At 42.4% G+C, this 21,770-nt stretch overlaps 1 protein-coding gene across 7 annotated transcripts in view; it reads left to right on the forward strand.

The window, feature by feature from the left end:
- The window catches only part of pde4ca (phosphodiesterase 4C, cAMP-specific a), a 48,768-nt gene that overhangs the window by 6,871 nt on the left and 20,127 nt on the right, over window positions 1-21,770 (forward strand). Inside the window, exon 1 of one of the 7 annotated variants that reach the window (XM_010894309.4) lies at window positions 2,075-3,134. The exons of 4 other annotated variants lie outside the window; for them this stretch is intronic. In XM_010894309.4, the coding sequence (XP_010892611.1) occupies window positions 3,058-3,134 (77 nt within the window). In that variant the 5' untranslated portion in view covers window positions 2,075-3,057. Of the gene's footprint in view, window positions 1-2,074; window positions 3,135-8,490; window positions 8,540-13,064; window positions 13,826-21,770 lie in introns of those variants that run through there. 2 more of the 7 variants (XM_034291547.1, XM_010894300.4) reach the window with 2 other exon arrangements.

Below are 21,770 nucleotides of genomic sequence, written 5' to 3' on the forward strand. Positions count from 1 at the left end.
CTAGCAAAGTGGAGGAATTAAACAAACTGGGGGTCTGCAAGAACAGCCTACCGACAGCCAGTTGACGTTAGTCAGGACAGGAGACATTATGTTTTCCCTTTAGCATCAACATCCGTGTTGGAGGGAAATCACTGGAGTTCCATTTTGTGTAACGGGATGTTTTGTTGTCATTGTGGTGTTTTGTTGACTGGTTCAGAGAAATGGCTGGACTGACCGGCACGTCCTTACATTGGAGCGTTGCACCTAAAGCTGGCTCCCGATATATTGTTTAGAAAAATACCTTTAAGTTGCTCAAAGTCAGATGTTGTCTAATTGCAATTCCATTTCATTGTATTGGTGCTTCTGATTTTCTGATTAGCAACTCAACTCAAAGAAATGCTGCATATATGTAGCCGAGTGATGCTGTTCTCATGTTTTAAGGAGTGGCCTCCAGTATTACCAGGTGCGTTTATATCAAGGTCTGCTTGCTAGAGAACCCCCCCCCCACCACCACCAAAAACATCTGTGATTAATGTGAAGTAAATAAGATAATTTGAAAAGGTGTGAAGCAACATGTGATACCATGAAAGTACACATATGACAACATCTGAGCACTTGTAAAAACCAAGTGTCAAATGGTCTTAAAAAATGACTTAAAACAGCTATGGTCCCCTGCGGCTTTTGTCTAGTAAACACTTTTTTGTTTTGCTAGGACGTCCCAAACATTTTATCCGTGCGAAATGACATGTGAAGTGTTTCAAAACAATGTTTTCATGCTTGAAATGTAACATGTGGACCCATGGGATTTTCCACACAAAATATATGTATTTGTCCAGTTTGGGATGACCCTATAAGGCCTTATACAGTTACTGAACCTGAAACCCTGGAGAGCATGAAAAAGGATAAGATACAGCTCCGGAAAAAGTTTTGAGGCCACTCCCCAGGTTTTGAGTGAAAAACAGAATGTCAAAATTATGAGACCACTGCAAATTGAACGCTTCTGTTTCTCACTCAAAACTTTCCCTTTCAACTTTTTTGGAAAAGAAAGAAAAAGGTGCGGTGGTCTCTTCATTTTAGCTGTATATTACACCTAATTCCCTAGGTCCCGCACATTTGTTTTTACTAACCTCCAGATGGAATTGACAGCTTATGGGCTCTCTTGGTCTGGTTGTAAAATCCCTGTATGACCCCCAGAGACATGGCAGCAAAATCATCCAAATCCTAACCCTTCTTGCCCTGGTTAATCTGGTTAATGTTTTGGACCCTTGCTGATGTAATGCCGGTCCTTTCCAAGGGAGGGGGCTGCGGTGTCGTGGATACATGTTTGCGCCTCACCCGTTAGCCGGGACGGCTCTGCTGATGTTTTTCCTGACTTGGACGGGAAGTTGAGTGACTCTGAGGCCGTGCACTACAAAACATACTCTCTGCCCTGCCCTCTGTGGCTCCAGACCAACAGCAGGAGCACATTTATGTAAAAATTATCTTACTAAAGCTTGGAGGACGCATGACAGTTATGACTCGGCAAAACTGCCGTACGTGCGCTCATATTTGACACCTGTCACACTGGCCCAAACATGGCGGCTGGAAGCTAACAACCCTGGCGTATGAACGGGTGTTCATTGAACGCTCAGGGCAAACAACAACGAATACATTCCAAATGTGAACCGTCTGTGACCGCCTCCTCTCCGGTTGCCTTGCACGGTTTTGTCGAGCTGCCGAACAGCGCCCGCTGGGTGTTGCTGCCTTGTGTTGAAGCGGGTCCGCCTGGCCGGAGCTGCAGGGATGCGTTATGACATCTGTAGGACGCCCAGCGTGGGACTGCACTGGAGCTCTGAAAGACTGCACTGGAGCCCCACGCCGGGGCCCGAAAAGACCCCTCCCCTCCCCCTTCACCAGCTGAGTCCATCTAGTGACACCCAGCTCCTAGCACCATTTAGGCTGCTCAACTTCTCATCTCATGACCATCCCTCGCTGCCTCTCTCTCTCTCTCTGTCTCTCTCTCTCTGTCTCTCTCCCTGTCTCTCTCTCTCTGTCTCTCTGTCTCTCTCTCTTTCTGGCTGTCTCTCTATCTCTCTTTTTCTCTCAGTGGAGCTAGTGTTGTTGTTAGTTGTTCCAGGCCAGAGTTTAGTCTCGGCAATCTCAGGAGAGAAAAGAGTAGAGTCTGTTGTGGATGGCTGAGGAGGCCACACACTCCAGGAAGCATCGGATGGGATTATATTCCTCTATTTCTCTCTCTCTCTCTCTTTACTTTTTCCTCCAGGGATGAAGGTCTTTGAGCTTAATTTCAACAAAGAAAGAAGCATTTGCTGAGCTTTAGAAGAGCCCTGTGTCAGATTTCTGAGGCGGCCGTTGAAGAAAATAAAAGTTTGGACCCTATTTGGAGAATACCTCTGACCTTTGGGAAGATTAAGCTTGCTGTTTCCTATTTAGGTGTGCTAGGAGAGAAAGTGAGAAGTTGATCTTGGCTGCTCACTGGTGAGCAGAAAGGGAAACAAGCAGGCAATTAGCTTCAGATCTGCGCTGACAGCTGATATGAGCCACACGTTCAGTTGATTAGATTTGGCCAGACTACCAGTTGCTATACTGATAGACTTGCTGAGATGGGCTCTTAACAGGCACCAGTCTTTTTTTCATGTGGGTTTGCAAAGACCTGGTTGGAATTGAATTGTTCTAACATATGAACATATCCTCGCAGCAAGGACCAGATGCTGTAGAATTTCAGCTGCTTAGTAGGGCAAACTTTCCGATTGATGGATTTTGCTCTTCAATTAAGGCCACTACTTCCTCTTGTCAGGCGGAACCCAGCAGACCTAACCTTTGACTGTTCTGAACTTTAATTTGTCCCACTTGTTTCTCTGCTAAATGCTGTGTATCTAACTTCGTTCGATTTTATTAAGTGTTTGTTCTCCAAAAAGGGACCTTTCACTTTACGAGACCGGACAAAAATGGGGGTTTCGGACATGCTGGCAAAATTCTAGTTCCCTGAGATGTTGCACTGCATTCTATTCATCCCCTGACAACTGAAGGTCACCCTGTGAATTCCACCAGTACATTTGGCTTTTTCACGCCGCCGACACAATGATGAACAAAGACTCTCGCTTCCCCAGGAAGACCGTGCACAGCAACCCCTCCTCTCGAAGGCATTCATGCATTGGGTATGTGCGGTACTGTATTTCAGTCTGATGTTGTGTTGCACTTGACCAACTCTGGTTTCCGTGCCCTGTGGTGAATGTTATCTGATTACTGATCACATACGTTTCACAATACGTGATGGTGACTTGTTTTCGTCTGCAACCATAAGGGCATCGTTTTAGTTGGTGTGTTGCATTAGATGCTAGTATGGTGCTAGTGACACCAAAGTGTTTTATTATGGAGTGAATGTTAAACGTCCAGCAGGTCATCACACTGAGTGTTTCTGAGAAGTAGATCCCCCAAGAATCCCATTATCTTTCAGCATCCAAAGTTTCACTGTAGCACAGAGACACTGTTCATGCTGTTCATTTTGGGGTCAGTTGCATCTCTTTCCACTCAACTGGCGTTGGGGGAGATTGGGATATAAATGTGTTTTTATAGTGACACTATCGGTCTTTTACTTGCATCTAGTGAAAGTCAGTGTTGGGAAATGTCACAGTTTTCCTATTCTTTGTTTTACAGTGTGACAGTTTTGCATTTCATGGGTTTTCCCATGGTCTGTTTTTAAGGTTTGTGGTTTGGCTGTGATGTGTTTTGTCCCTTGACTTTGGTTCAGTTTATAGTTTGGCTGTGGTGTGTTTTGTTACTCGCCTTTGGTTCAGTTTGTAGTTTGGCTGTGATGTGTTTTGTCCCTTGACTTTGGTTCAGTTTATAGTTTGGTTGTGGTGTGTTTTGTTACTCGACCCTGGTTCAGTTTATAGTTTGGCTGTGGTGTGTTTTGTAGCTTGACTTTGGTGCAGTTTATAGTTTGGTTGTGGTGTGTTTTGTTACTCGCCTTTGGTTCAGTTTGTAGTTTGGCTGTGATGTGTTTTGTCCCTTGACTTTGGTTCAGTTTATAGTTTGGCTGTGGTGTGTTTTGTTACTCGACCCTGGTTCCGTTTGTAGTTTGGCTGTGGTGTGTTTTGTTACTCGACCCTGGTTCAGTTTGTAGTTTGTCTGTGGTGTGTTTTGCTACTCGCCGTTGGTTCAGTTTGTAGTTTGGCTGTGGTGTGTTTTGTAGCTTGACTTTGGTGCAGTTTATCATTTGGCTGTGGTGTGTTTTGGTGTTCTGGGTGTCCCGCCCTCAGGGCGCCAGGCTTGGGAATCGATGGCACAGCCAGTGTCCATTGATGTGTTTCCTGGGGTGTAATGGTCCACAAACACGCCATGATTACATATGAGGATACACACACACACACACACACACACTCTGAGAGTGGGAGGCCCATTTAAAGTCTACACACCCCTTCCACACCCCCATGTTGCTGCTCTCAAATGAAACCAAAAATGGAATTACACATATTATTTCCCCGGAGACATGTTTGAAAGTTAAAAAAATGAACAGAAAGATCAATACCTCACAATGCATATGCATATAAACAACGGCAGAGTTAATATTTGTTGGAGGCACGTTTGGCTGCGGTTACTAGTGAATTACTTTCATTTTATTTGTTTATTGTCCAGTCCATGACTGTGACTTGGTCTCGTCACACTAGCTCTTCGGCAGGTTCATCAGCCCACCATGCTTTTCGTCACACTTCTCGCTCAACCATGAAGTTTTCAGCGCAGCATACGCACTTGATATCTGAATGCGTTCTGCGGCCAAAAAACTGATGACATCATTGTTTTTAGGCCATTTTAAATTAAACATACCAAAAGAGTCAATTTGAATGGTTTTAATTAGTGTTGTATTGGATTTTACACAAAACATTTCGTTTTTTAAGTTAGTCCAAGAGTTTACTGGTGGTTGCTGAATTGATTATTTTGAGTGGGTGTTTTGACATTGGCTTACTCTTTTACAATGTTATACAGGCCAGTAATTTGTCCTCAGAACAAGTGTAAAAATGTTAATGCCAAAGTCACACCAGAATAGCTTTCCAAGAGGTTTTCAAATTTCCTGAATGTCCAGGCTCTGTCCTAACTTAAATCTGGTTAAAAAGTCTGAAACAAAGTTTGGAAAAGGCTTTCCACTAAGGGCTCCCAACCCAAAACAAATGGAGACAGCACAGTCTCAGAGTTGTGCGAAGTTGGTAGAATATTAGTCTAAATGATACACAGCTGTAATGTCTGTCAAAGGTGCTTCTACAAAGTATTACCTGTATTTTCTATATAATATCATGTTTTTATTTTATTTTGAAAATGTGGGCCCAATTTGGACATTTTCACTTAGGGGTGTACTCACTTTTGTTGCCAGTGGTTTAGACATTAATGGCTGTCTGTTGTGTTATTTAGAGGGGACAGCAAATTTACACTGTTATACAAGCTGTACACTCACCACTTTACATTGTAGCAAAGTGTCATTTCTTCAGTGTTGTCACATGAACAGATATAATCAAATATTTACAAAAGTGTGAGGGATGTACTCACTTTTGTGAGACACTGTATATACATACATACATACCTGTGACACTCTGGTACTTGTGATAAAGGAATATTCTTACTCAATTTGATATTATATATTTATTTTTTTGGAGGAGCAAAGATATCTTCACAAAAAGATTTATGTTGGTTTATTAACAAAATAGTCACTTGTTTACCACGAGTTAGGAAAAAATACTTGTATATGATGGGTGAGCTTTAGTGAACTCAAGCTCCTTCCCCCTTGGCCTCAGAAGTGCTCTCTTCAAAGTCCCCCAGCTGTGATTATGTCACAATCATATGAGCAGATCAAAGATCTAGAACACCGACAACAGAATAGAACTCTCACCCATAATACCACTCGCCTCAGCTTGTTTTAAGTTCATGTAAGGAAAGTTTTAAGTGATGTTACATGAAATCTTTAAATCTAGCTACAAAGATGTCATCAATAAGGGAGTTTAACATGTTTCTACAATACATACCATATTATTAACCTTTCATTATTCACTTAAAGATAATCTGTGTTATTCGTGGAATAATTTATTGTTGTTCCTCGAAATAAGTTATTGACGTTTCCATTTCATTTTGTAATTAGGTTGTTCATGTGAATAACTATTACTAAAACAGTAATAAAAAGCCAGAGAGTTATAATGTAAATGCTTTGGACTAATAGCTAGATTGGGTGAATGAATTACCAGTTGGTCTATCAATTATTTAGCCTGTCACTTAATCATCTCGCTGCCCTGTGTGTTTATTCTTTGTACCTTTATTTATACAGAGATGTCAGCGGAGATCATTCTGAAACCAGGGTTGAGTGTCCTTGGCCAGGCCCAATGAAGACAGCTTTTTCAATTAAACTGTATTATCTGCTGTATCAAACGCCTTTCGACAGGTCACAAAAGCAGCACAGCTTCATTTCTTATCTAAGGCTTTGACAAAATAATTTACAACCAATGTAGTTAGGCAGCAAATGCAGCAAAATGCAATTTTCTGATGAAAGAGGAACGTAACTTTATTTTTGTGATTTATTTGTTATAGTTATCAAAGGCACCAATGTCCCTACCATTATGCAGTGGGAGGACATTAGCAGTTTTCCAAACTTTTAGGGATAAGCCCCAAAAAACCCCTGACAGTCCCCCTGAACACACGCTTCCCTCGCCTTCACTGTCTGCGGCCGAGACAAAGCGCCCATCTATATTCCAGATGTGTTCCCATCACAATAGTAGCCCATCGGCTTGCTCCGCCAGTACCAGGCCACCATTCAGCACTGTAACATTTTGTGCCGGGGCACCATTAGGAACGGGACCAATCCCTGTCATCGCTTTTCCAGCAGAGATTCCACTGTAGTCCGCTTATAGTACAGGGTCATGGATTGACGAGGGCCCACGGAATTGACCGTCATTAGATTCGGTCTGCAGGGAACGTTTGGCACTCTGGTAATGCATTCTCGTACTCTGCGTCTCAGCTCCATGCCAGTTATCTAGGCCTAAGGGCCTCACGCCACGCTCTGTTTATGACAAAGGGGTTGGTCCCGTTTTACGAGAGGACTGAAATGGGGACGGTATCTATGGTAACTGAGAAAAGGAGGGGCTATTGAGTGAGTGGTGAGCAATTGCTGCGTCATGCCATGCAGATCCGGTAGAATTACATTGATTGACCGAAAAAAGCGCGACATACGCAAGGTCACGACTCTCCATAGCTCCAGTTACACAAGAAGGAGAACATTTCCCTCTTGGTCGTAGAAGCCCATACGGAAATGTAATTTATGGCAATATATGTATTATGCATTATTATTATATGTGTCTTATATGAGCATTTGTGTTATAAAGATATTTGGTTTGATCAGCACATATGAGCGAGAATTGGCCGCTTTTATATGTCAGATTAAAATATGTATTTAACATATATGATAATGTATTTTTAAATATATGTTAAGTCTTTCAATGTATATAGCCATATACTAGATTTCTGTGTGGGAGGTCAGCAATGGTAGATTTTCTGCCATTTAGAACTCCTCTGGCACTGAATGACGATCTGCATGATATGTGGCCTCTATGAACAAAGGTCCCTACACACTATTCCTTATGAAGTAGGATCTAGAAATACATGGATGGTATTTTGTGGGCATGGTCTGGCATGTAAATGCGTATAAATCTAGGTATTTGTATTATAACAAGATTTGGTGCACCTGTTGCTGTCAGGACTTATGAAACTTTTATATTAACCAAATGGTGACGCTGTAACAGGCACGTTTACATCGATTATTTTCTTTGACTCAGAGTCATGACATTTGGCACACATGCTCAGGGACATGAGTCTACTTAATTTGCATTATTTTTCTGGCTTGGGGAGGTTGGGCATTTTCCTTCGGTGAGAAACTGGCTCAAGTTTTTCGTCTGTAAAGGCAAATACAGAGAGAAGGCAGATACAGAACCAAGGTCGACAATAAGAGATAGCTAGTGTCAAGCGAGGTAACACAGGGCAACAGTGTCAGTGTCCACAGGTCCCAAAAATAGCGCCCCCTGAGCCCAGAATAGTCGATAAGCCCTGCTGCTGTGGCTGTGCTCTGGCTGTGTGCGTCACAGCTCTGCTCCATATTTTCGGCATGACTGATTTCCCCAATCACTCCACACCAAAAGCACATCGATCCAGTACAGCGCAGTTGCTTCCCAACCCGGCCCAATACTGGCTGTCACTAAGCCACCCCTTCCAGCTACTCCTCATCCCATCCCTATTGTCCCGACCCAGAGCACGTCAAGGGACCACATTTCTATTGGACCTGCCCTTTGGCTGGTTGTAAGGCTTAACAGATATTTCAGTTTGTATTTATACCATGCTGATTGAGAAATAGGCAACTAGTCGTTCAGTTTGGGGTTTTATTTTTGAAGATTGTAACGTGGCTGCTGGTACACAGAAAGTACCTCTCAGCGGATACTATTTGAAATATTTGAGTAGGATTAATTGAATTCCTGATAGAGGTGTCGGAGGGGTGCAAGCAACTAAGGCCAAGCTTTGCAGTACTTCTAACAAGGTATTAACTGTAAGCCCCAGCCTGTCTGGCTCCTGACACTGTGCAGTCCTGACCTGGCCTCTGCGCTGAAGCTCCTTCACATGGCATTTGGTTGTTGCTGCTCCTGCGGGCACTGTGTTTATTGTCACCACTAGAGGGCAGAGGTGTCTTGGTTATGCACTAAGGACAGTCTAAATGAAAGAACAGGGGACGGCTATGAAGGTAAAACAGCGACGTAAGTTTTGTATGCCTAAAAAACGGTTTGCAAACTTGCATTTAATTTTGTAGTTGTAAAAAAGATTTGCAAACTTGTTAAAACGATTTGCAAACTTCTAAAAAATATTAGCAAAAATATAATTACCTTTGTAGTTGTAAATAATATTTTACAAACTTAAAAAAAATATTTGTGAACTTGTAATTAGTTTTGTAGTTGTAAAACAAATAGAAGAAGGCTGTGTGTGGTCATCTTGAGTACCTTAGATCAGCGCAGCTGTAAGAAAATATGTGTTTATTATGCCCTTGAGTGTGACTAAGAAAAGCTTAGTTTTGACGCATGTATTTATACCATTTTATCATTGCGCAGATAAATCCTTCCAACAAAAATCTTTCATTGCTACCCAAGCCAGCCAGCCATTTCTTCAATTTGCACTTTCAAAACCTTTCAAAACAACTGTTTGTTGATCGATTTATTCAAGTTTCTGTGGGCATTTACAATGAGCCAGGCACTGTTTCCTCACTAAAATAAATGATCCTGACCCAAAGCTTGCGTTGCCACCCGAGCCAGCGGGTCGTTTGTTGTAGTTGCATGGGTATTTTTCAATAGCCAGACACTATGGACAGCGGTATCACTGTCCACCATACATTAAGCACATCACCTGACTCATCATCCAAGCTAATTCACATGGTAAGCAGTACATGTGACCATTCTACGTGTTTAAGGGGAATTATTGTAATCATAAGCCTTTTTAATTATTTCAATCGATCATCTTATGACTAGGCTGTGAATTATCCTGTGCAAGCTCATCATCTTTGCCTTTCTAATGTTACTCGCACTGAGGTTCAAACTGAAACGAGACTAGTCCGCACACATCTACTTTATTTTAGTTTATTGTTACCAGTTGTATGTATTTTGTATGCCGATGAACTGTGCCTTTGCATGTTGGACCTCTTTGTCCCGTCCTCCAACTCAATAAATCATTACACGCTGGAGCAGTGGATGGATGGTTCATTCATTGTTGTGGTGATGGGACAAGAGCTCTGGTTCTATGGATTCATTTGAAGTCATCAAGGGATAGTAGCAGCATTCCCACGGACATTCTCCACAGATCTGCCGTGGATGTCCAACAAAAGTCAATAACAACATCCAAATTGGGATTGTATGGTGGCATTACAATTGAATAATTACCAATTTGCTGTAATAACTCAATAATTTCAGAATCTTATCTAATTTCAACAATAATGCAATGTACTATAATCAAACAATTCAGTTTTCCAGCAAATGTAAAAAATTCACCTGCTAAGGGATTACATTTCACACCGTAAAATAAATTAAATAGAGGAAAAGCAGACATTAACATTTGTAAAAAATACAACAATTGGCTCTTACAAACCAATTGCTGGGCTAAAAGCAATGGAAATAATGCCTAGATGCTTTTTACATTTTATTAATTTCCCTGGCTGGGCTGATTTGACAATGGATGTGGAGGGATTCCTTTGAAATGCAAACAAATGTCCCATCTTGCTTTGGTAAATAAGAATATTACAGCTTTAAATGTGTGTTTCAACCAATCATCAATGTTTAATTTCACCCTCTCGTTGTAGAACCCCCTTTTAAACATGTCTGGTACACTCAAACACACACACACACAAAACCATCCTCACAAGCTGTCAGACAGACCAGGGTCTAGTCTCAGTGCCCTGGCTTGCCTGGCTGTAGTTCAGAGGTTATAGTCTCCCCTGGGGGCTGTGACTCTGCCTGCCTGGGGCCTGGTTGTTCCCCTGGTTCTTCCCCTGGTTGAGTTACCCACAGGAGGCCTGCTGCAGTTAGCAGACGTTTTCATCGGGTCCAGGGCGTGATCACCCTGAGACCCCTGTCGCTGACAGGTGTCAGTTTATGATTCATGGCAACACCCTGATACCCCACTAGGGTACATGCTCCAGCACGACGTCTGACGTCTCTGAGCCACAGTTAAATATAGGATTTGGCAAGCACCGCACCAGGGCCAGTTTGTGCTTAGCTGAGTGACAACTGGTTGGGCTTCTTTCGTAAGGTCAACACGTTTTCCGCTAAGCTAATAGTTGCCGTGGCAAAACTTTCCCTGACCTTTCGCGGTTCCCCTTGCTCATTTTCTTCTGACACAATGTGATTTGTCTCTGTGTTTTTCTTGGCAGTTCATGTTAATGAATGCCTCCTCATGGCACCGGAGTTACTTTTCAACGTGAGCGGGTCTATTCGTTTTAGTATACAGGGATGTAGACCGACACGTCACCTCGGGGTCTGATGGAACGACTCCCGAGTGTGATGTGGGCCAATTGTAACTTTCCCTAGGTTGGCCGATGCCTATAGACCAAACACTGGTGCTGCTGTTCATGTTCAGGCTTTAAGTAAACAAGAATCCTGGCCTTTTGTTGAGGATTTGCCGAGTAGTAGAATGAGAAGGGAGGTGAAGACTTAATCTGTGACACTCACAATTTTAGTTGATAGTACAGTCTGTTGTATTCTAACACAACTGGCCACCATTTGTGGCAAACGTTTTCAGGCTTTGGACTCCTTGGTGGCGCATTGGACCAAGGCGCCATTTGTAACACCAAGCTGACCATTACAATCAGGTCTATGGCTAGGAATCCTGGGGCCCCGGAAAATATATACCCCCTCATTTATAGACAACCTTGACCTTATTACGATCTGTGGGCCCCCCCCCCACCCCCAAACTATGGGCCCCATGAATCATATCCACCTTTCCCCGTGTCGGCTACGGCCCTGTTTAAAATCAAGATTCAAGCCTTTACTAACAGATTATCATGCAAACACCCTGTGTGTCTCTCTGCTCCGACATTTTCTTTTTAATAACCACTGTCTCTGGACAAACAGTAGGACGTTAACCAGACCTTAGCACAGGATTCTGGCTTTTCTCAGACGCCCACTGGCTTCCAGGATTGTGACGTCGATACAGTGTCTCCTAAAACTGTTCATAATACAGAATGTAGAGTGGGTAGTAATCTATTCACATCACAAGAACAGGCCCTGAAAGTCTTTTAGCTCCTTCCTCATGACTTTATTTTGATCTGTGGTGAAATAGGTCAAAATGTTATTTTTCATTTTTAGAATATTGCACTGCAAATAGAGCATCTGGTATATGTCAAATCCCTAAAAAGACAGTATCCTCATTTTTGTCCACCTTTCAAAGCTATCCTGTGGGAACTCACTTGGTGACCACAGGACTGAAAATGATCTATTCCACATCCATGTCTCTGTCACTAACAAATACAGCCCTGGGTGGGAACACTTTCAATTCACTTGAAAAGGCAAAGAACACTGGGGACTTATTGGAGGGGTTACTCCAAATGTCGAAGCAGATACGACTTAAATCTGGATCCCCTGTAGAGACTCGTGGTTTGAGTAGTAAATAAAAACCTATTCAATTAACCGTACTCTGAAGTACAGGAGCTTTTTTCTCAGACACTTTGAACAGCGAAAGCAGGTTAACAGGGATGTGTACCAGAGAGAGGTCAAACAGATACAATGTTGTGCCGTATCTGTTTGACCTGTGGCCTCAAATATACCTATTGCAATCCCATAGATATTAGGAACACCTGACTCTGTTAGAGGGTGGAGGGACTACCGTATTGCAATGGGTTTTGATTCTTGAATAAATGGTCCTTTTTGCTCTTGAGCCAGGCAGTCGTTGGGCAGTTTAGAGTTTTATGGAATATTTCTGCAGTAGAGATTACATTTTCGTTACCGCTGAATACCTAAAGGTAATCTGCTTTCATGTGCTCTATTATTCCACGCCTTTGGCGCATTTCGGGGGGTTTGTTACAATTTTCCCTTTCGGTTCCATGTCTGCCTTTTTGTGAAATACCTCACTGCAAAACCCTCCTGCAGGGACCGTAGTGGGTCAGTCAGGAGGTTTCACACTTGCAGAACACATTTTGGGTGCTCAGAAATACACTGCCTATGGCCCTATCTGGCCTCGGCTTTTGCGTGGGCCGGCTCAACACACACGGGAAGTGTGGGAGGAAGTCCATGCCCAAACCTGTAAGTAATTCATTGTGAGGACCTGTGCCCCCAGGAGGTCGGAATCACCGTCTATGTCCCTCAGCCAGCCTGGAAACAATCATCCTTCCCACTAAAACCTCGACGAAATCTCGGCAATGGATGTTCACTGCGGCCAGTGGGAGAAAATAGAGGAATGTCGTTTTATCCGCTGAAGCTGTCGTCCGTATTACCGCACACGTGTGGAGTATTGGGAGCGGAGAACCCCACAGTGCGGTGCTGCAGTTCCAGACTGATGTAGAGATGCAGCAAAGGGTTAACGCCTCTGCCGTCCCGAGGAGGTGGAACCGTGTGTGTGTTGAGGCCACACCCCTTTTCTTTGCTATGACCTCAGTGTAAAACTTGCTTCCCGTGTAGGTATACTCACACACACACACACACGCGCGCGCACACATGCACACACGCACACACACGGGCTGCGTAGGGTCAGAGAGGCAGTCTAGAGGAGCCACAGCTTCCACCTTCCATTCCTGTTGGAATACGAGGAGAGTGACTGTGCTGAGGCTTCCTTTAACAACCAGAGGGCAACAGGCGCTCTAAAAGGAGATACCGGTGTCCTGTTGGCGAACCTGAGGAGAGACCTGAAACATCAAGCCAAACGCCATGAAGAAATGGAGTGTGGAGGGTTTTGCTTTAAGAACCCATAGATGTGCTGAAGAGATGAACAATCTACATTTTCCCCAATGCTTGAAGAACAGCTAGAATGCATATTTCGACCGTTGCTACTACCCCAAATTCTTGGAGCCCGAGACACAGCTCCTGCCCGAGAGGCCATGAGAATCGTGGGTAACTGCAGAATAGCGGGGCCCCAAAACAGAAAAAGGAAAATTGACCCTGTTCTGTACAGGGCTGGAGAACTAAGACGAGACACGTGCGCGAAAAGAGAAAGAAGCAAGGTGAAGGATGAGCGTGCCAACCAACTGTGCATTCTATTTCTCTGCCGATCGATCTTTCCAAGTGCGGAATGGGAATATCTGCGGATCGCCTTGTTCAGTCAACAGGCCTATTGACATCATTCAGAAACGCAGGCGGTAATACACTATGCTAATCTATATCTTTTTTCTTGCTGTTTGCATGCTGTTGTAGAAAGCAGTGTTGTTATAGTACCAGAAGAATAAATGAAATTGCTACGGTGCCTGAAAGGAAAGCTATGAAGTTGGAATAACCCCAACTTCACAATTGTGGTGGCGAAAAGGATATCCCAGATATCCCAGTCTCTTCATACTCGCAGTATAACATAATCAATATGAGGGGGTTCTTTGGGAAATTGAGGAATCTGTTTTCCCAGAGTTACATTTTCTAATAGTGGTGAGAAAAAATGTATACAGCTGTGTTCATCGATTTTGGGAGGTTCCAAATAAGAATTAAATGACCAACAGTGACCTTATTGGATCCTTTTTTCATTCCTTTTTATTTCATTAATCACTAGTATTAGTATGAACTCCCTTAATCTGGCCATTTATTTCCTAATCCAAAACTTCTCAAAAATGGTGAACTCAGCTGAGTACTTTTGCTTTGTATTTTCATCCCTCGATCTAACAGCAGATTGTCAATGGGGATTTTTTTGCAGTAAAACATTTTTTTTTATACTGAACTTTCCGTTATTAACTTTCCGTTATTAACTTAATATACTACTTGTTTAACTTTATGTGATAATTCAACAAGGCTAAACGTAGTTTACAGCCATGTATTACTTCCAGCCCTGCCTCAGACAGACCTTGTCTATGGCAGACTTGAGACTTGAGAAGGGGCGGTGGGATTAGAGATCTGGTGAGGCAGTACAGTGCCTCCAGAAATAATCAGGCTGGCAGTTCTGTAAACAGTTGCTTAGAAGAGTCCCCAAGTTTCTCCCCGCCCCTGTCAGTGAGACGGTTTGGGATTTGTGGGCTGTGGAAGAAGTCACACACACACACACGCACACACACTCACAGCCCCCCCCCCCCCCCCCCCCCCCCCCCCCCCCCACACACACACCCACACTGTACATAAAGAGCAATTACTTATAAGTTATTTAGCAGATGGACTCATCCAGATCAACGTACAGTAGTAAATACATATTACACACACACACACACACACACACACACATGGACAAACTACAAAACTCGTCCTCGATACCAATGAATCTTCTCACAGGGCTCAAGGAGGTTTTTATGTCACATGTAATCCTCAGTGCTACTGGGGAGGTTATGAAGGAGGACACGGAGATAAGGACGTTTCATTCCTCTGTCCCTTTTCTCACGCAGGATCTTTGTTTATTAGATTTAATGCAGTAAATGTGGAGTCAGTGGGAATTACTGTCATCTTGTTTCTGTTCTACAAAATTTTTAGGAAGGAGTTTTTTTCTGCTTTGGGATTTCGGTAATTTATTTATTTACTTTAATAAATTTGGAACGGACAACTAGGTACTAACAACTAGGTTCAATTCTGGAATGTAATTATACCTAGTTATGAATTTAATTCAGTTGGTTGACTTGGATTTGACAGAAAAAAAATCACACTTTTCTCACAGAGTTTCCTACCCTCTTGTGCTGTACGCTATGGTTACAAATGGGAGTTTTAGAACCAGATCAATACCACGATCCACATCATGAAACCCTCTTTTGTTTTTATAACCTGTCTTTGTGGGCTTCATCAGCTGGTAGCATTTCACCTTTAATCTACCAGGGTTTACTAATCCTTTAATCTATCAGTTTCCCATGCCTTTAATCTACCAGGGTGTACTATGCCTTTAATCTACCAGGGTGTACTATGCCTTTTATCTACCAGAGTGTACTATGCCTTTAATATACCAGGGTGTACTATGCCTTTAATCTACCATAGTGTACTATGCCTTTAATCTACCAGGGTGTACTATGCCTTTAATCTACCAGGGTGTACTATGCCTTTAATATACCAGGGTGTACTATGCCTTTAATCTACCATAGTGTACTATTCCTTTAATCTACCAGGGTGTACTATGCCTTTAATCTACCAGGGTGTACTATGCCTTTAATCTACCAGGGTGTACTATGCCTTTAATCTACCAGGGTGTACTAATCCTTTAATCTACCAGGGTGTACTATGCCTTTAATCTACCAGGGTGTACAATGCCTTTAATCTACCAGGGTGTACTATGCCGTTAATCTACCAGGGTGTACTAATCCTTTAATCTACCAGGATGTACTATGCCTTTAATCTACCAGGGTGTACTATGCCTTTAATCTACCAGGGTGTACTATGCCTTTAATCTGCCGATTTAGATGATCAGGGGACATTTTTCGTTATTTATAGAAGCTCACTGCCACTGTAAACATGTCGTTTTATTTTGTATATAGAAAGAAGATACATATTTCCTGGAATTCCAGAGTGAATCACAGTGATTCACTGCCATGTTATGTGAACATCCTGTGTACAAGAGACATGGATCAATCTTATTACATTGCATTTAAATACATGGTAGATCTGCATATATAATTTGTCATTTGAATTTAGAAAAGCAAACCATTGCACTTGAGAATCTTATTCCAAGCTACTGTAATATGCTGGAGGGAGGCACACAACAGAGGTCAAAGAATACTCACTGTAAATTCACTGTAAATTCACTGTAAATTCACTGTAAATTGAATGTGAAGAGTCAGTTGATTAAACCCATTCATTTTTAAATCTGTTTTAATCTGTGCCATAACTCTTCTGTTGAAGGCCCTTTAATTAAACACTTGATCATAAAATCCCAAGTGAAAATACATATAAATGACATTTACACAGGTTTAGGCCCAAAGGCCTATCAAAACATATTATTATGTTTTGATATGTTAAACAAAGAAAGTAGGAAATAATTAATATTTTTCCTCCAGATTTTAAATCAATAAGTAGCTACAGTCTTTTCTTAATGCATCAATTCCCAATGTGCTTGGTAAAGTGGAAGATCAGAACATATATCCTCCAAGACATCCCCACCAGGCCCTGGAGAAACCCTTTCTAATAACTTTTTAAACATTACATTAGATTTATATGGCACTTTTACTCCAAAGGTCAACAACTGCTTAATTCCATGACATGTTACATCTATGTGCTATTGATAAAAGAATTTGAGCTGTTAGCCAGTATGTGAAATACCTGATCCACAAAGATTATAAAGACATCAAGCCCCTTTAAAAGAAAATAACTTGTTCCTTTGGCAGGACAGGTGCTGGCATTGGCCAGAAGAAGACTCATTGTTACATATGTGTCTAGATGTACTTCCTGGCTTTTCTTAAATCACCTCCGAGTAGATTAGTAATTGTGGGTCCCGAAGGAACACAAAGGCATTCATCTGTCTATTCCCAGACGTGGGTTCTGATGGTGTAGAGTTACACTCCGGTGCTGTGCTGCTGGGTCATTTGTTAGAAACTCACTGAGTGTCCTGTCATGATTAAATAAATCTCTTGCCTCTCCAGAGTGGATGCTTTTCTAACACCCCTGGACTTAACTAAGGAGATCTCCAGATACAAGAAGTTGTGAAATGCTTTTCTTTTTGGAGAAAATGTGAATGTGTGCCACAGCAAATATTGGATCATTAGCAGATAGGCCGATAGCTTGTGTAAATTTGACGCCAATTCCACATAACTTAGTGCTACACGTTAGCATGGGAGACGCTTACTGTAATAATATCCACATCCCAGCTGTGTTCTCTACTTTCCCCCCACCATCTGAATATATTCCAGACAGCCTCCTCTTATCTTCACCTCGGCCCCTGAAACACACTGCAGTACCCTGGCCGAAGACCCGTTCCCCTCTCTTCGTGCTGTAATGTTTTCTCTCGAGTGCGAGCGATCTCGGAGGATAACAGAGAGCCCCAAATGTGCCTCTGGACCCCAGGAGACCCTGCAGTTTTCCCAGCCCAGGTCAGGCCCAGAACAGCTAAACTAGCTCCGGCGTGGAAAGCGTGGATGTGCCCCATTTGCTTTGTTTATAGTTAGAAGGCTCTTTTATGAATCATGACTCTGAGGTTTTCGAACTGACCGGCTTTTATAGCCAGGCCTTCGTCCCTACCGACCTAAACAGCCATCCTCTTCACAGCACATCGTTGTGTACGTTATGTAGCGAACGTTGGAGCAACATTGAGCTTGCGCGTTTTGTTTATGTGGGCTTTTATTATTCTTTTTTGAGTCAGCTTTAGAGTTTGTGTGTAAATGGGTGTAACGACATATTCACGTTGCGATGCACTGGTGTGTCTGTAGCACTCTCTGCCAGTACAGATGTCCTGTTTTGATTTGACCGGCGGCAGATGAAACGCTGCTAGTTCAAATACTCAAGCAAAACAGTCTGCCATTTTTGCTCATGTAAGTTACTCTGGATAAGTCTGTCTCCCACATATCAAATCAAATGTTTTCATTAGACTTCATGGTATATATTTATCCAGTGTCCTTAGTAGCATAGGCTTTATGTGTTGTTTTTAAATTGCAGCACGAGGTTTGGGCTTAGATAGTCCATTAAAACAATTATAGAGAAATACAAGCACATATCCTCCTGACTCGTTTTCCCCATAACACGACCCGGCACGGCCGGGCCTGACTTTCACAGAACCTCTGATGGCTATCTCAGCTGTGTTCATAAAGTGCAACGGATGAACTGTGCTTCAAGGTGTGTGAGCGTGCGTGTGTGTGGCCCAAACACAGCAGTTAATTAGTTGTATTTGGAATGACTTCATTTTTATGATTTATCTTGCTGGGAAATGTAATATAATGTGTTGCTCCATAGCGCCCCAGTCCTTGGCTTGCCTTAATTTGACGAGTTCGATTAATTTAAGTCAAACTTATTAAAGTAGATCACATGTAGAACTTTGTGTACCCAAGTTCAGATGGTGCATGGCGATGTGTAAAAACACAGGGAATATGTAGCCGGCCAATGAAATAATATAAAGAGGGTGGAAGAAAAGTGCAGCCAGAAATGTATGCAAAGCCATTCAACTGCAGAGCCAAGATACACACTTGCTGGTATTATGGGCCTAGATTGTGATATTTCATACTTTCTGGCTGTTTCTACTTTTGGCAACTCCTGCAGTAAGACGTTTAAAATCACATTAACAAATACGTGATGTGATTCTATTTGATGGTAAGTTACTCATGAATCATTTTGGAATAGTTCATGAGACAATGATTATAATTTGCAAATCACATAACAACAAATTGTTATACAGCGCTGGAAAAAAAATGAAGAGAGTAAAATGAACAGTTTGGTTTTATTATATTAACTAATGACAACATTACTCCCAAATTCCAAATAGAAATATTGTCACTTAGAGTATTTATTTGTAGAAAATAACAACTTGTCAAAATAACCAAAAAAAGATGCACTGTTTTCATACCACAAATAATGCAAAGAAAACAAATTCATAATAATTTTTCAACAACAAAATACTTATGTTTTAACTTAGGTTCAGAAATCAATATTTGATTGAATAACCCTGATTTTTGATCACAGCTTTCATGCGTCTTGGCGTGCTCTCCACCAGTCTGTCACATTGCTGTTGTGTGACTTTATGCCACTCCGGGCACAAAGATTCAAGTAGGTCGGCTTTGTTTGATGGCTTGTGACCATCCATCACCCTCTTGATCAAATTCCAGAGGTTTTCAATGGGGTTCAGGTCTGGAGTTTGGGCTAGCCATGACAGGGTCTTGAACTGGTGGTCTTCCATCCACAACTTGATTGACCTGGCTGTGTGGCATGGCCATTCCTCTACGGTCCAATCCTTATGGTCTTTTGCAAACTTCAGCCTGGCTCTTCTTTGCTTCTCATTGATGAAGGGCTTTTTTCTAGCTTTGCATGACTTCAGCCCTGCCCGTAGGAACCTGTTTCATATTGTCCTCGCTGTGCACTTCACCCAGCTGCTGTTTGCCATTCTTTTTGTAGGTTACTTGATGTCATCCTACGGTTGTTGAGTGACATTCAAGTTGACGTCATCTCGGTCAGTGGAGAGTCGTTTTTGCCCTCTGTAGCTTTGTTGTCCCCAATGTCTGTTGCTTGAACTTTTTCAAATGAACCGCCGTCTTTGAAATTTTCAGGATGGACACAACCTGACGCTCACTGTATCCCTCAGCCAGTAAAGCCAGAATTGAACCCATCTTTTCCTCATTTAAAGCGTTTCTTTTCAACTCTTTTATCATGCTGAATAGTTATTTTTTTATTCTCATTACCTTTGAGGTACTACTTTCACTGTTTTTGCCATCCAGAATGGCTGCCATACATGTAGAGATGCTGATTGAAGAAAAATTAGGAGCGGTCTCTTAATATTTTTCCAGAGCTGTATTTGTTGTTTTTTTTTCCTTTGGGGAGTATTATTTGTTAAAATACATTTTGGCACAGGGAATGGTAGCTATTTCTTTTTGTTGTTCACCTTCATTATTTCACATGTTTACGTGTTTCTTAGTTAGTCTGTAAATAAAAACAGGAAAGCATAGAAATGGGCATATAGGTGGGAAATACCTGTCTCAGAGCACATTACACAATGTGAGTGGTTTCATGTGACAAATATAGATATATCTAGTGTTAAAGTCACTGCCTGGCATTACATTAGTACATTACACAGTACTCAAAAATACATACATGGCTCTTCGTTCCAAAGGATGAAAACCTCAGTCATCTACAATACAATATCCCCATAATCGTCAGTAGATTGCTGGTGTTCTCTGAACCCTCTCTATCCTGGCCCCAGCCCATTCCCAAAGCGAGGGTCACGTCCTCTCCCATGTCTGACAAGGAACAATGGAGACTACGCAGAACACACGCACGCCCGACCGGCTGAACCAGGAACTATGTCCCCGGTGACCTACAGTATGACCTCAGAAGCCAGGGAGTGTCCTGATCCAACAGACTGCAGTTCGACCTCTGTACCCCGTGCTACCGCCCCCGACTCAGTCCGCCTGCGACCCAACGTTCAATGCCACAGGAAGGGAAGTAAACAGGAAACAAACAAAGTCATGGTGTCTTGGGTCAGTGGATTCAGTTAACTCAACCTTGCTTCGCATGCAAGTGGAGGGGAGACATTTTAAATAGAGTGTTTAGTTATACAACAGGTCCACGATGGTGTTTACAGTAGCTTTCACTGAGTGGACACTCTTGTGTAATAACTCACAGCTCTTCTTTTTTTGATGGCCTTAGCAAGTGAAAAAGCCATAAGTTCTGCTTACACATCATGATACAAACCTGCATGCAAACTCTGTAGCTTGCTATATCGGTTGTCCAAAGTCAAGTTAATGGGTACATTGCTGTTGTCATTATTTAGTACCATTGCATTTGTAGATGAGTTTATAACAGTGTAATATATGCCTGGACTTGATGAGGCCCTAAGCAACCCCCCTTTTCAAAGCAAATAAAAGCATTATAGTTTTAGGCTTCATTTTTGGCAATTCAGCTTTTAATATAATGTCGGAACAAGATTCACTTAGAACATCCATTGGTTAGTAACTCCACTAAGATTACTGAAAGTGTAGAAAGATTGGCTATGCTAACTTCCTGTCTAAAAGGTGTTAGCTGACATGGCTAACTGTCAGAACAAAAAAAAAATGCTACCATTCTAACTAAAACAGTAAATTGAGACAAAAATACCTAACCCCACCTCGTATATAATCCTTCAAATTTACTCTTTCCAACATGTTACACACCATTTTGTGCTAGTCTCTCTTCAGTTGAGGGGGATTCTCTCATGTTTATTACCCATTATTTACCAGTAAACAGTTGGTGAGCACGGTCGCCAGGACTGTAACGTAAAGCATCTCCGTGTCCGGCACAGGAGGTGTGGGGGAGAATGGTCTCAGCCCTGTGGCTGTGCAGGCTGGCCTGGTCCAACTAACTGTAACGCTGGATCGGCGGAGACCTCTTTTCTTTCAAGATCTTCGGGTGAGTGTGAAGGATGAGGAATCACTCCTCCCACACTGGGCCTTCTGCGGTGCGGGCTGGGCTGGGTCCGGCCTCTGCTCCAATGTAACCCAGCTGGATCTGACCCAGCCGTGACAT

This window comes from Esox lucius, chromosome 3 (assembly GCF_011004845.1).
Source record: "Esox lucius isolate fEsoLuc1 chromosome 3, fEsoLuc1.pri, whole genome shotgun sequence".
NCBI classification, from domain to species: domain Eukaryota; kingdom Metazoa; phylum Chordata; class Actinopteri; order Esociformes; family Esocidae; genus Esox; species Esox lucius.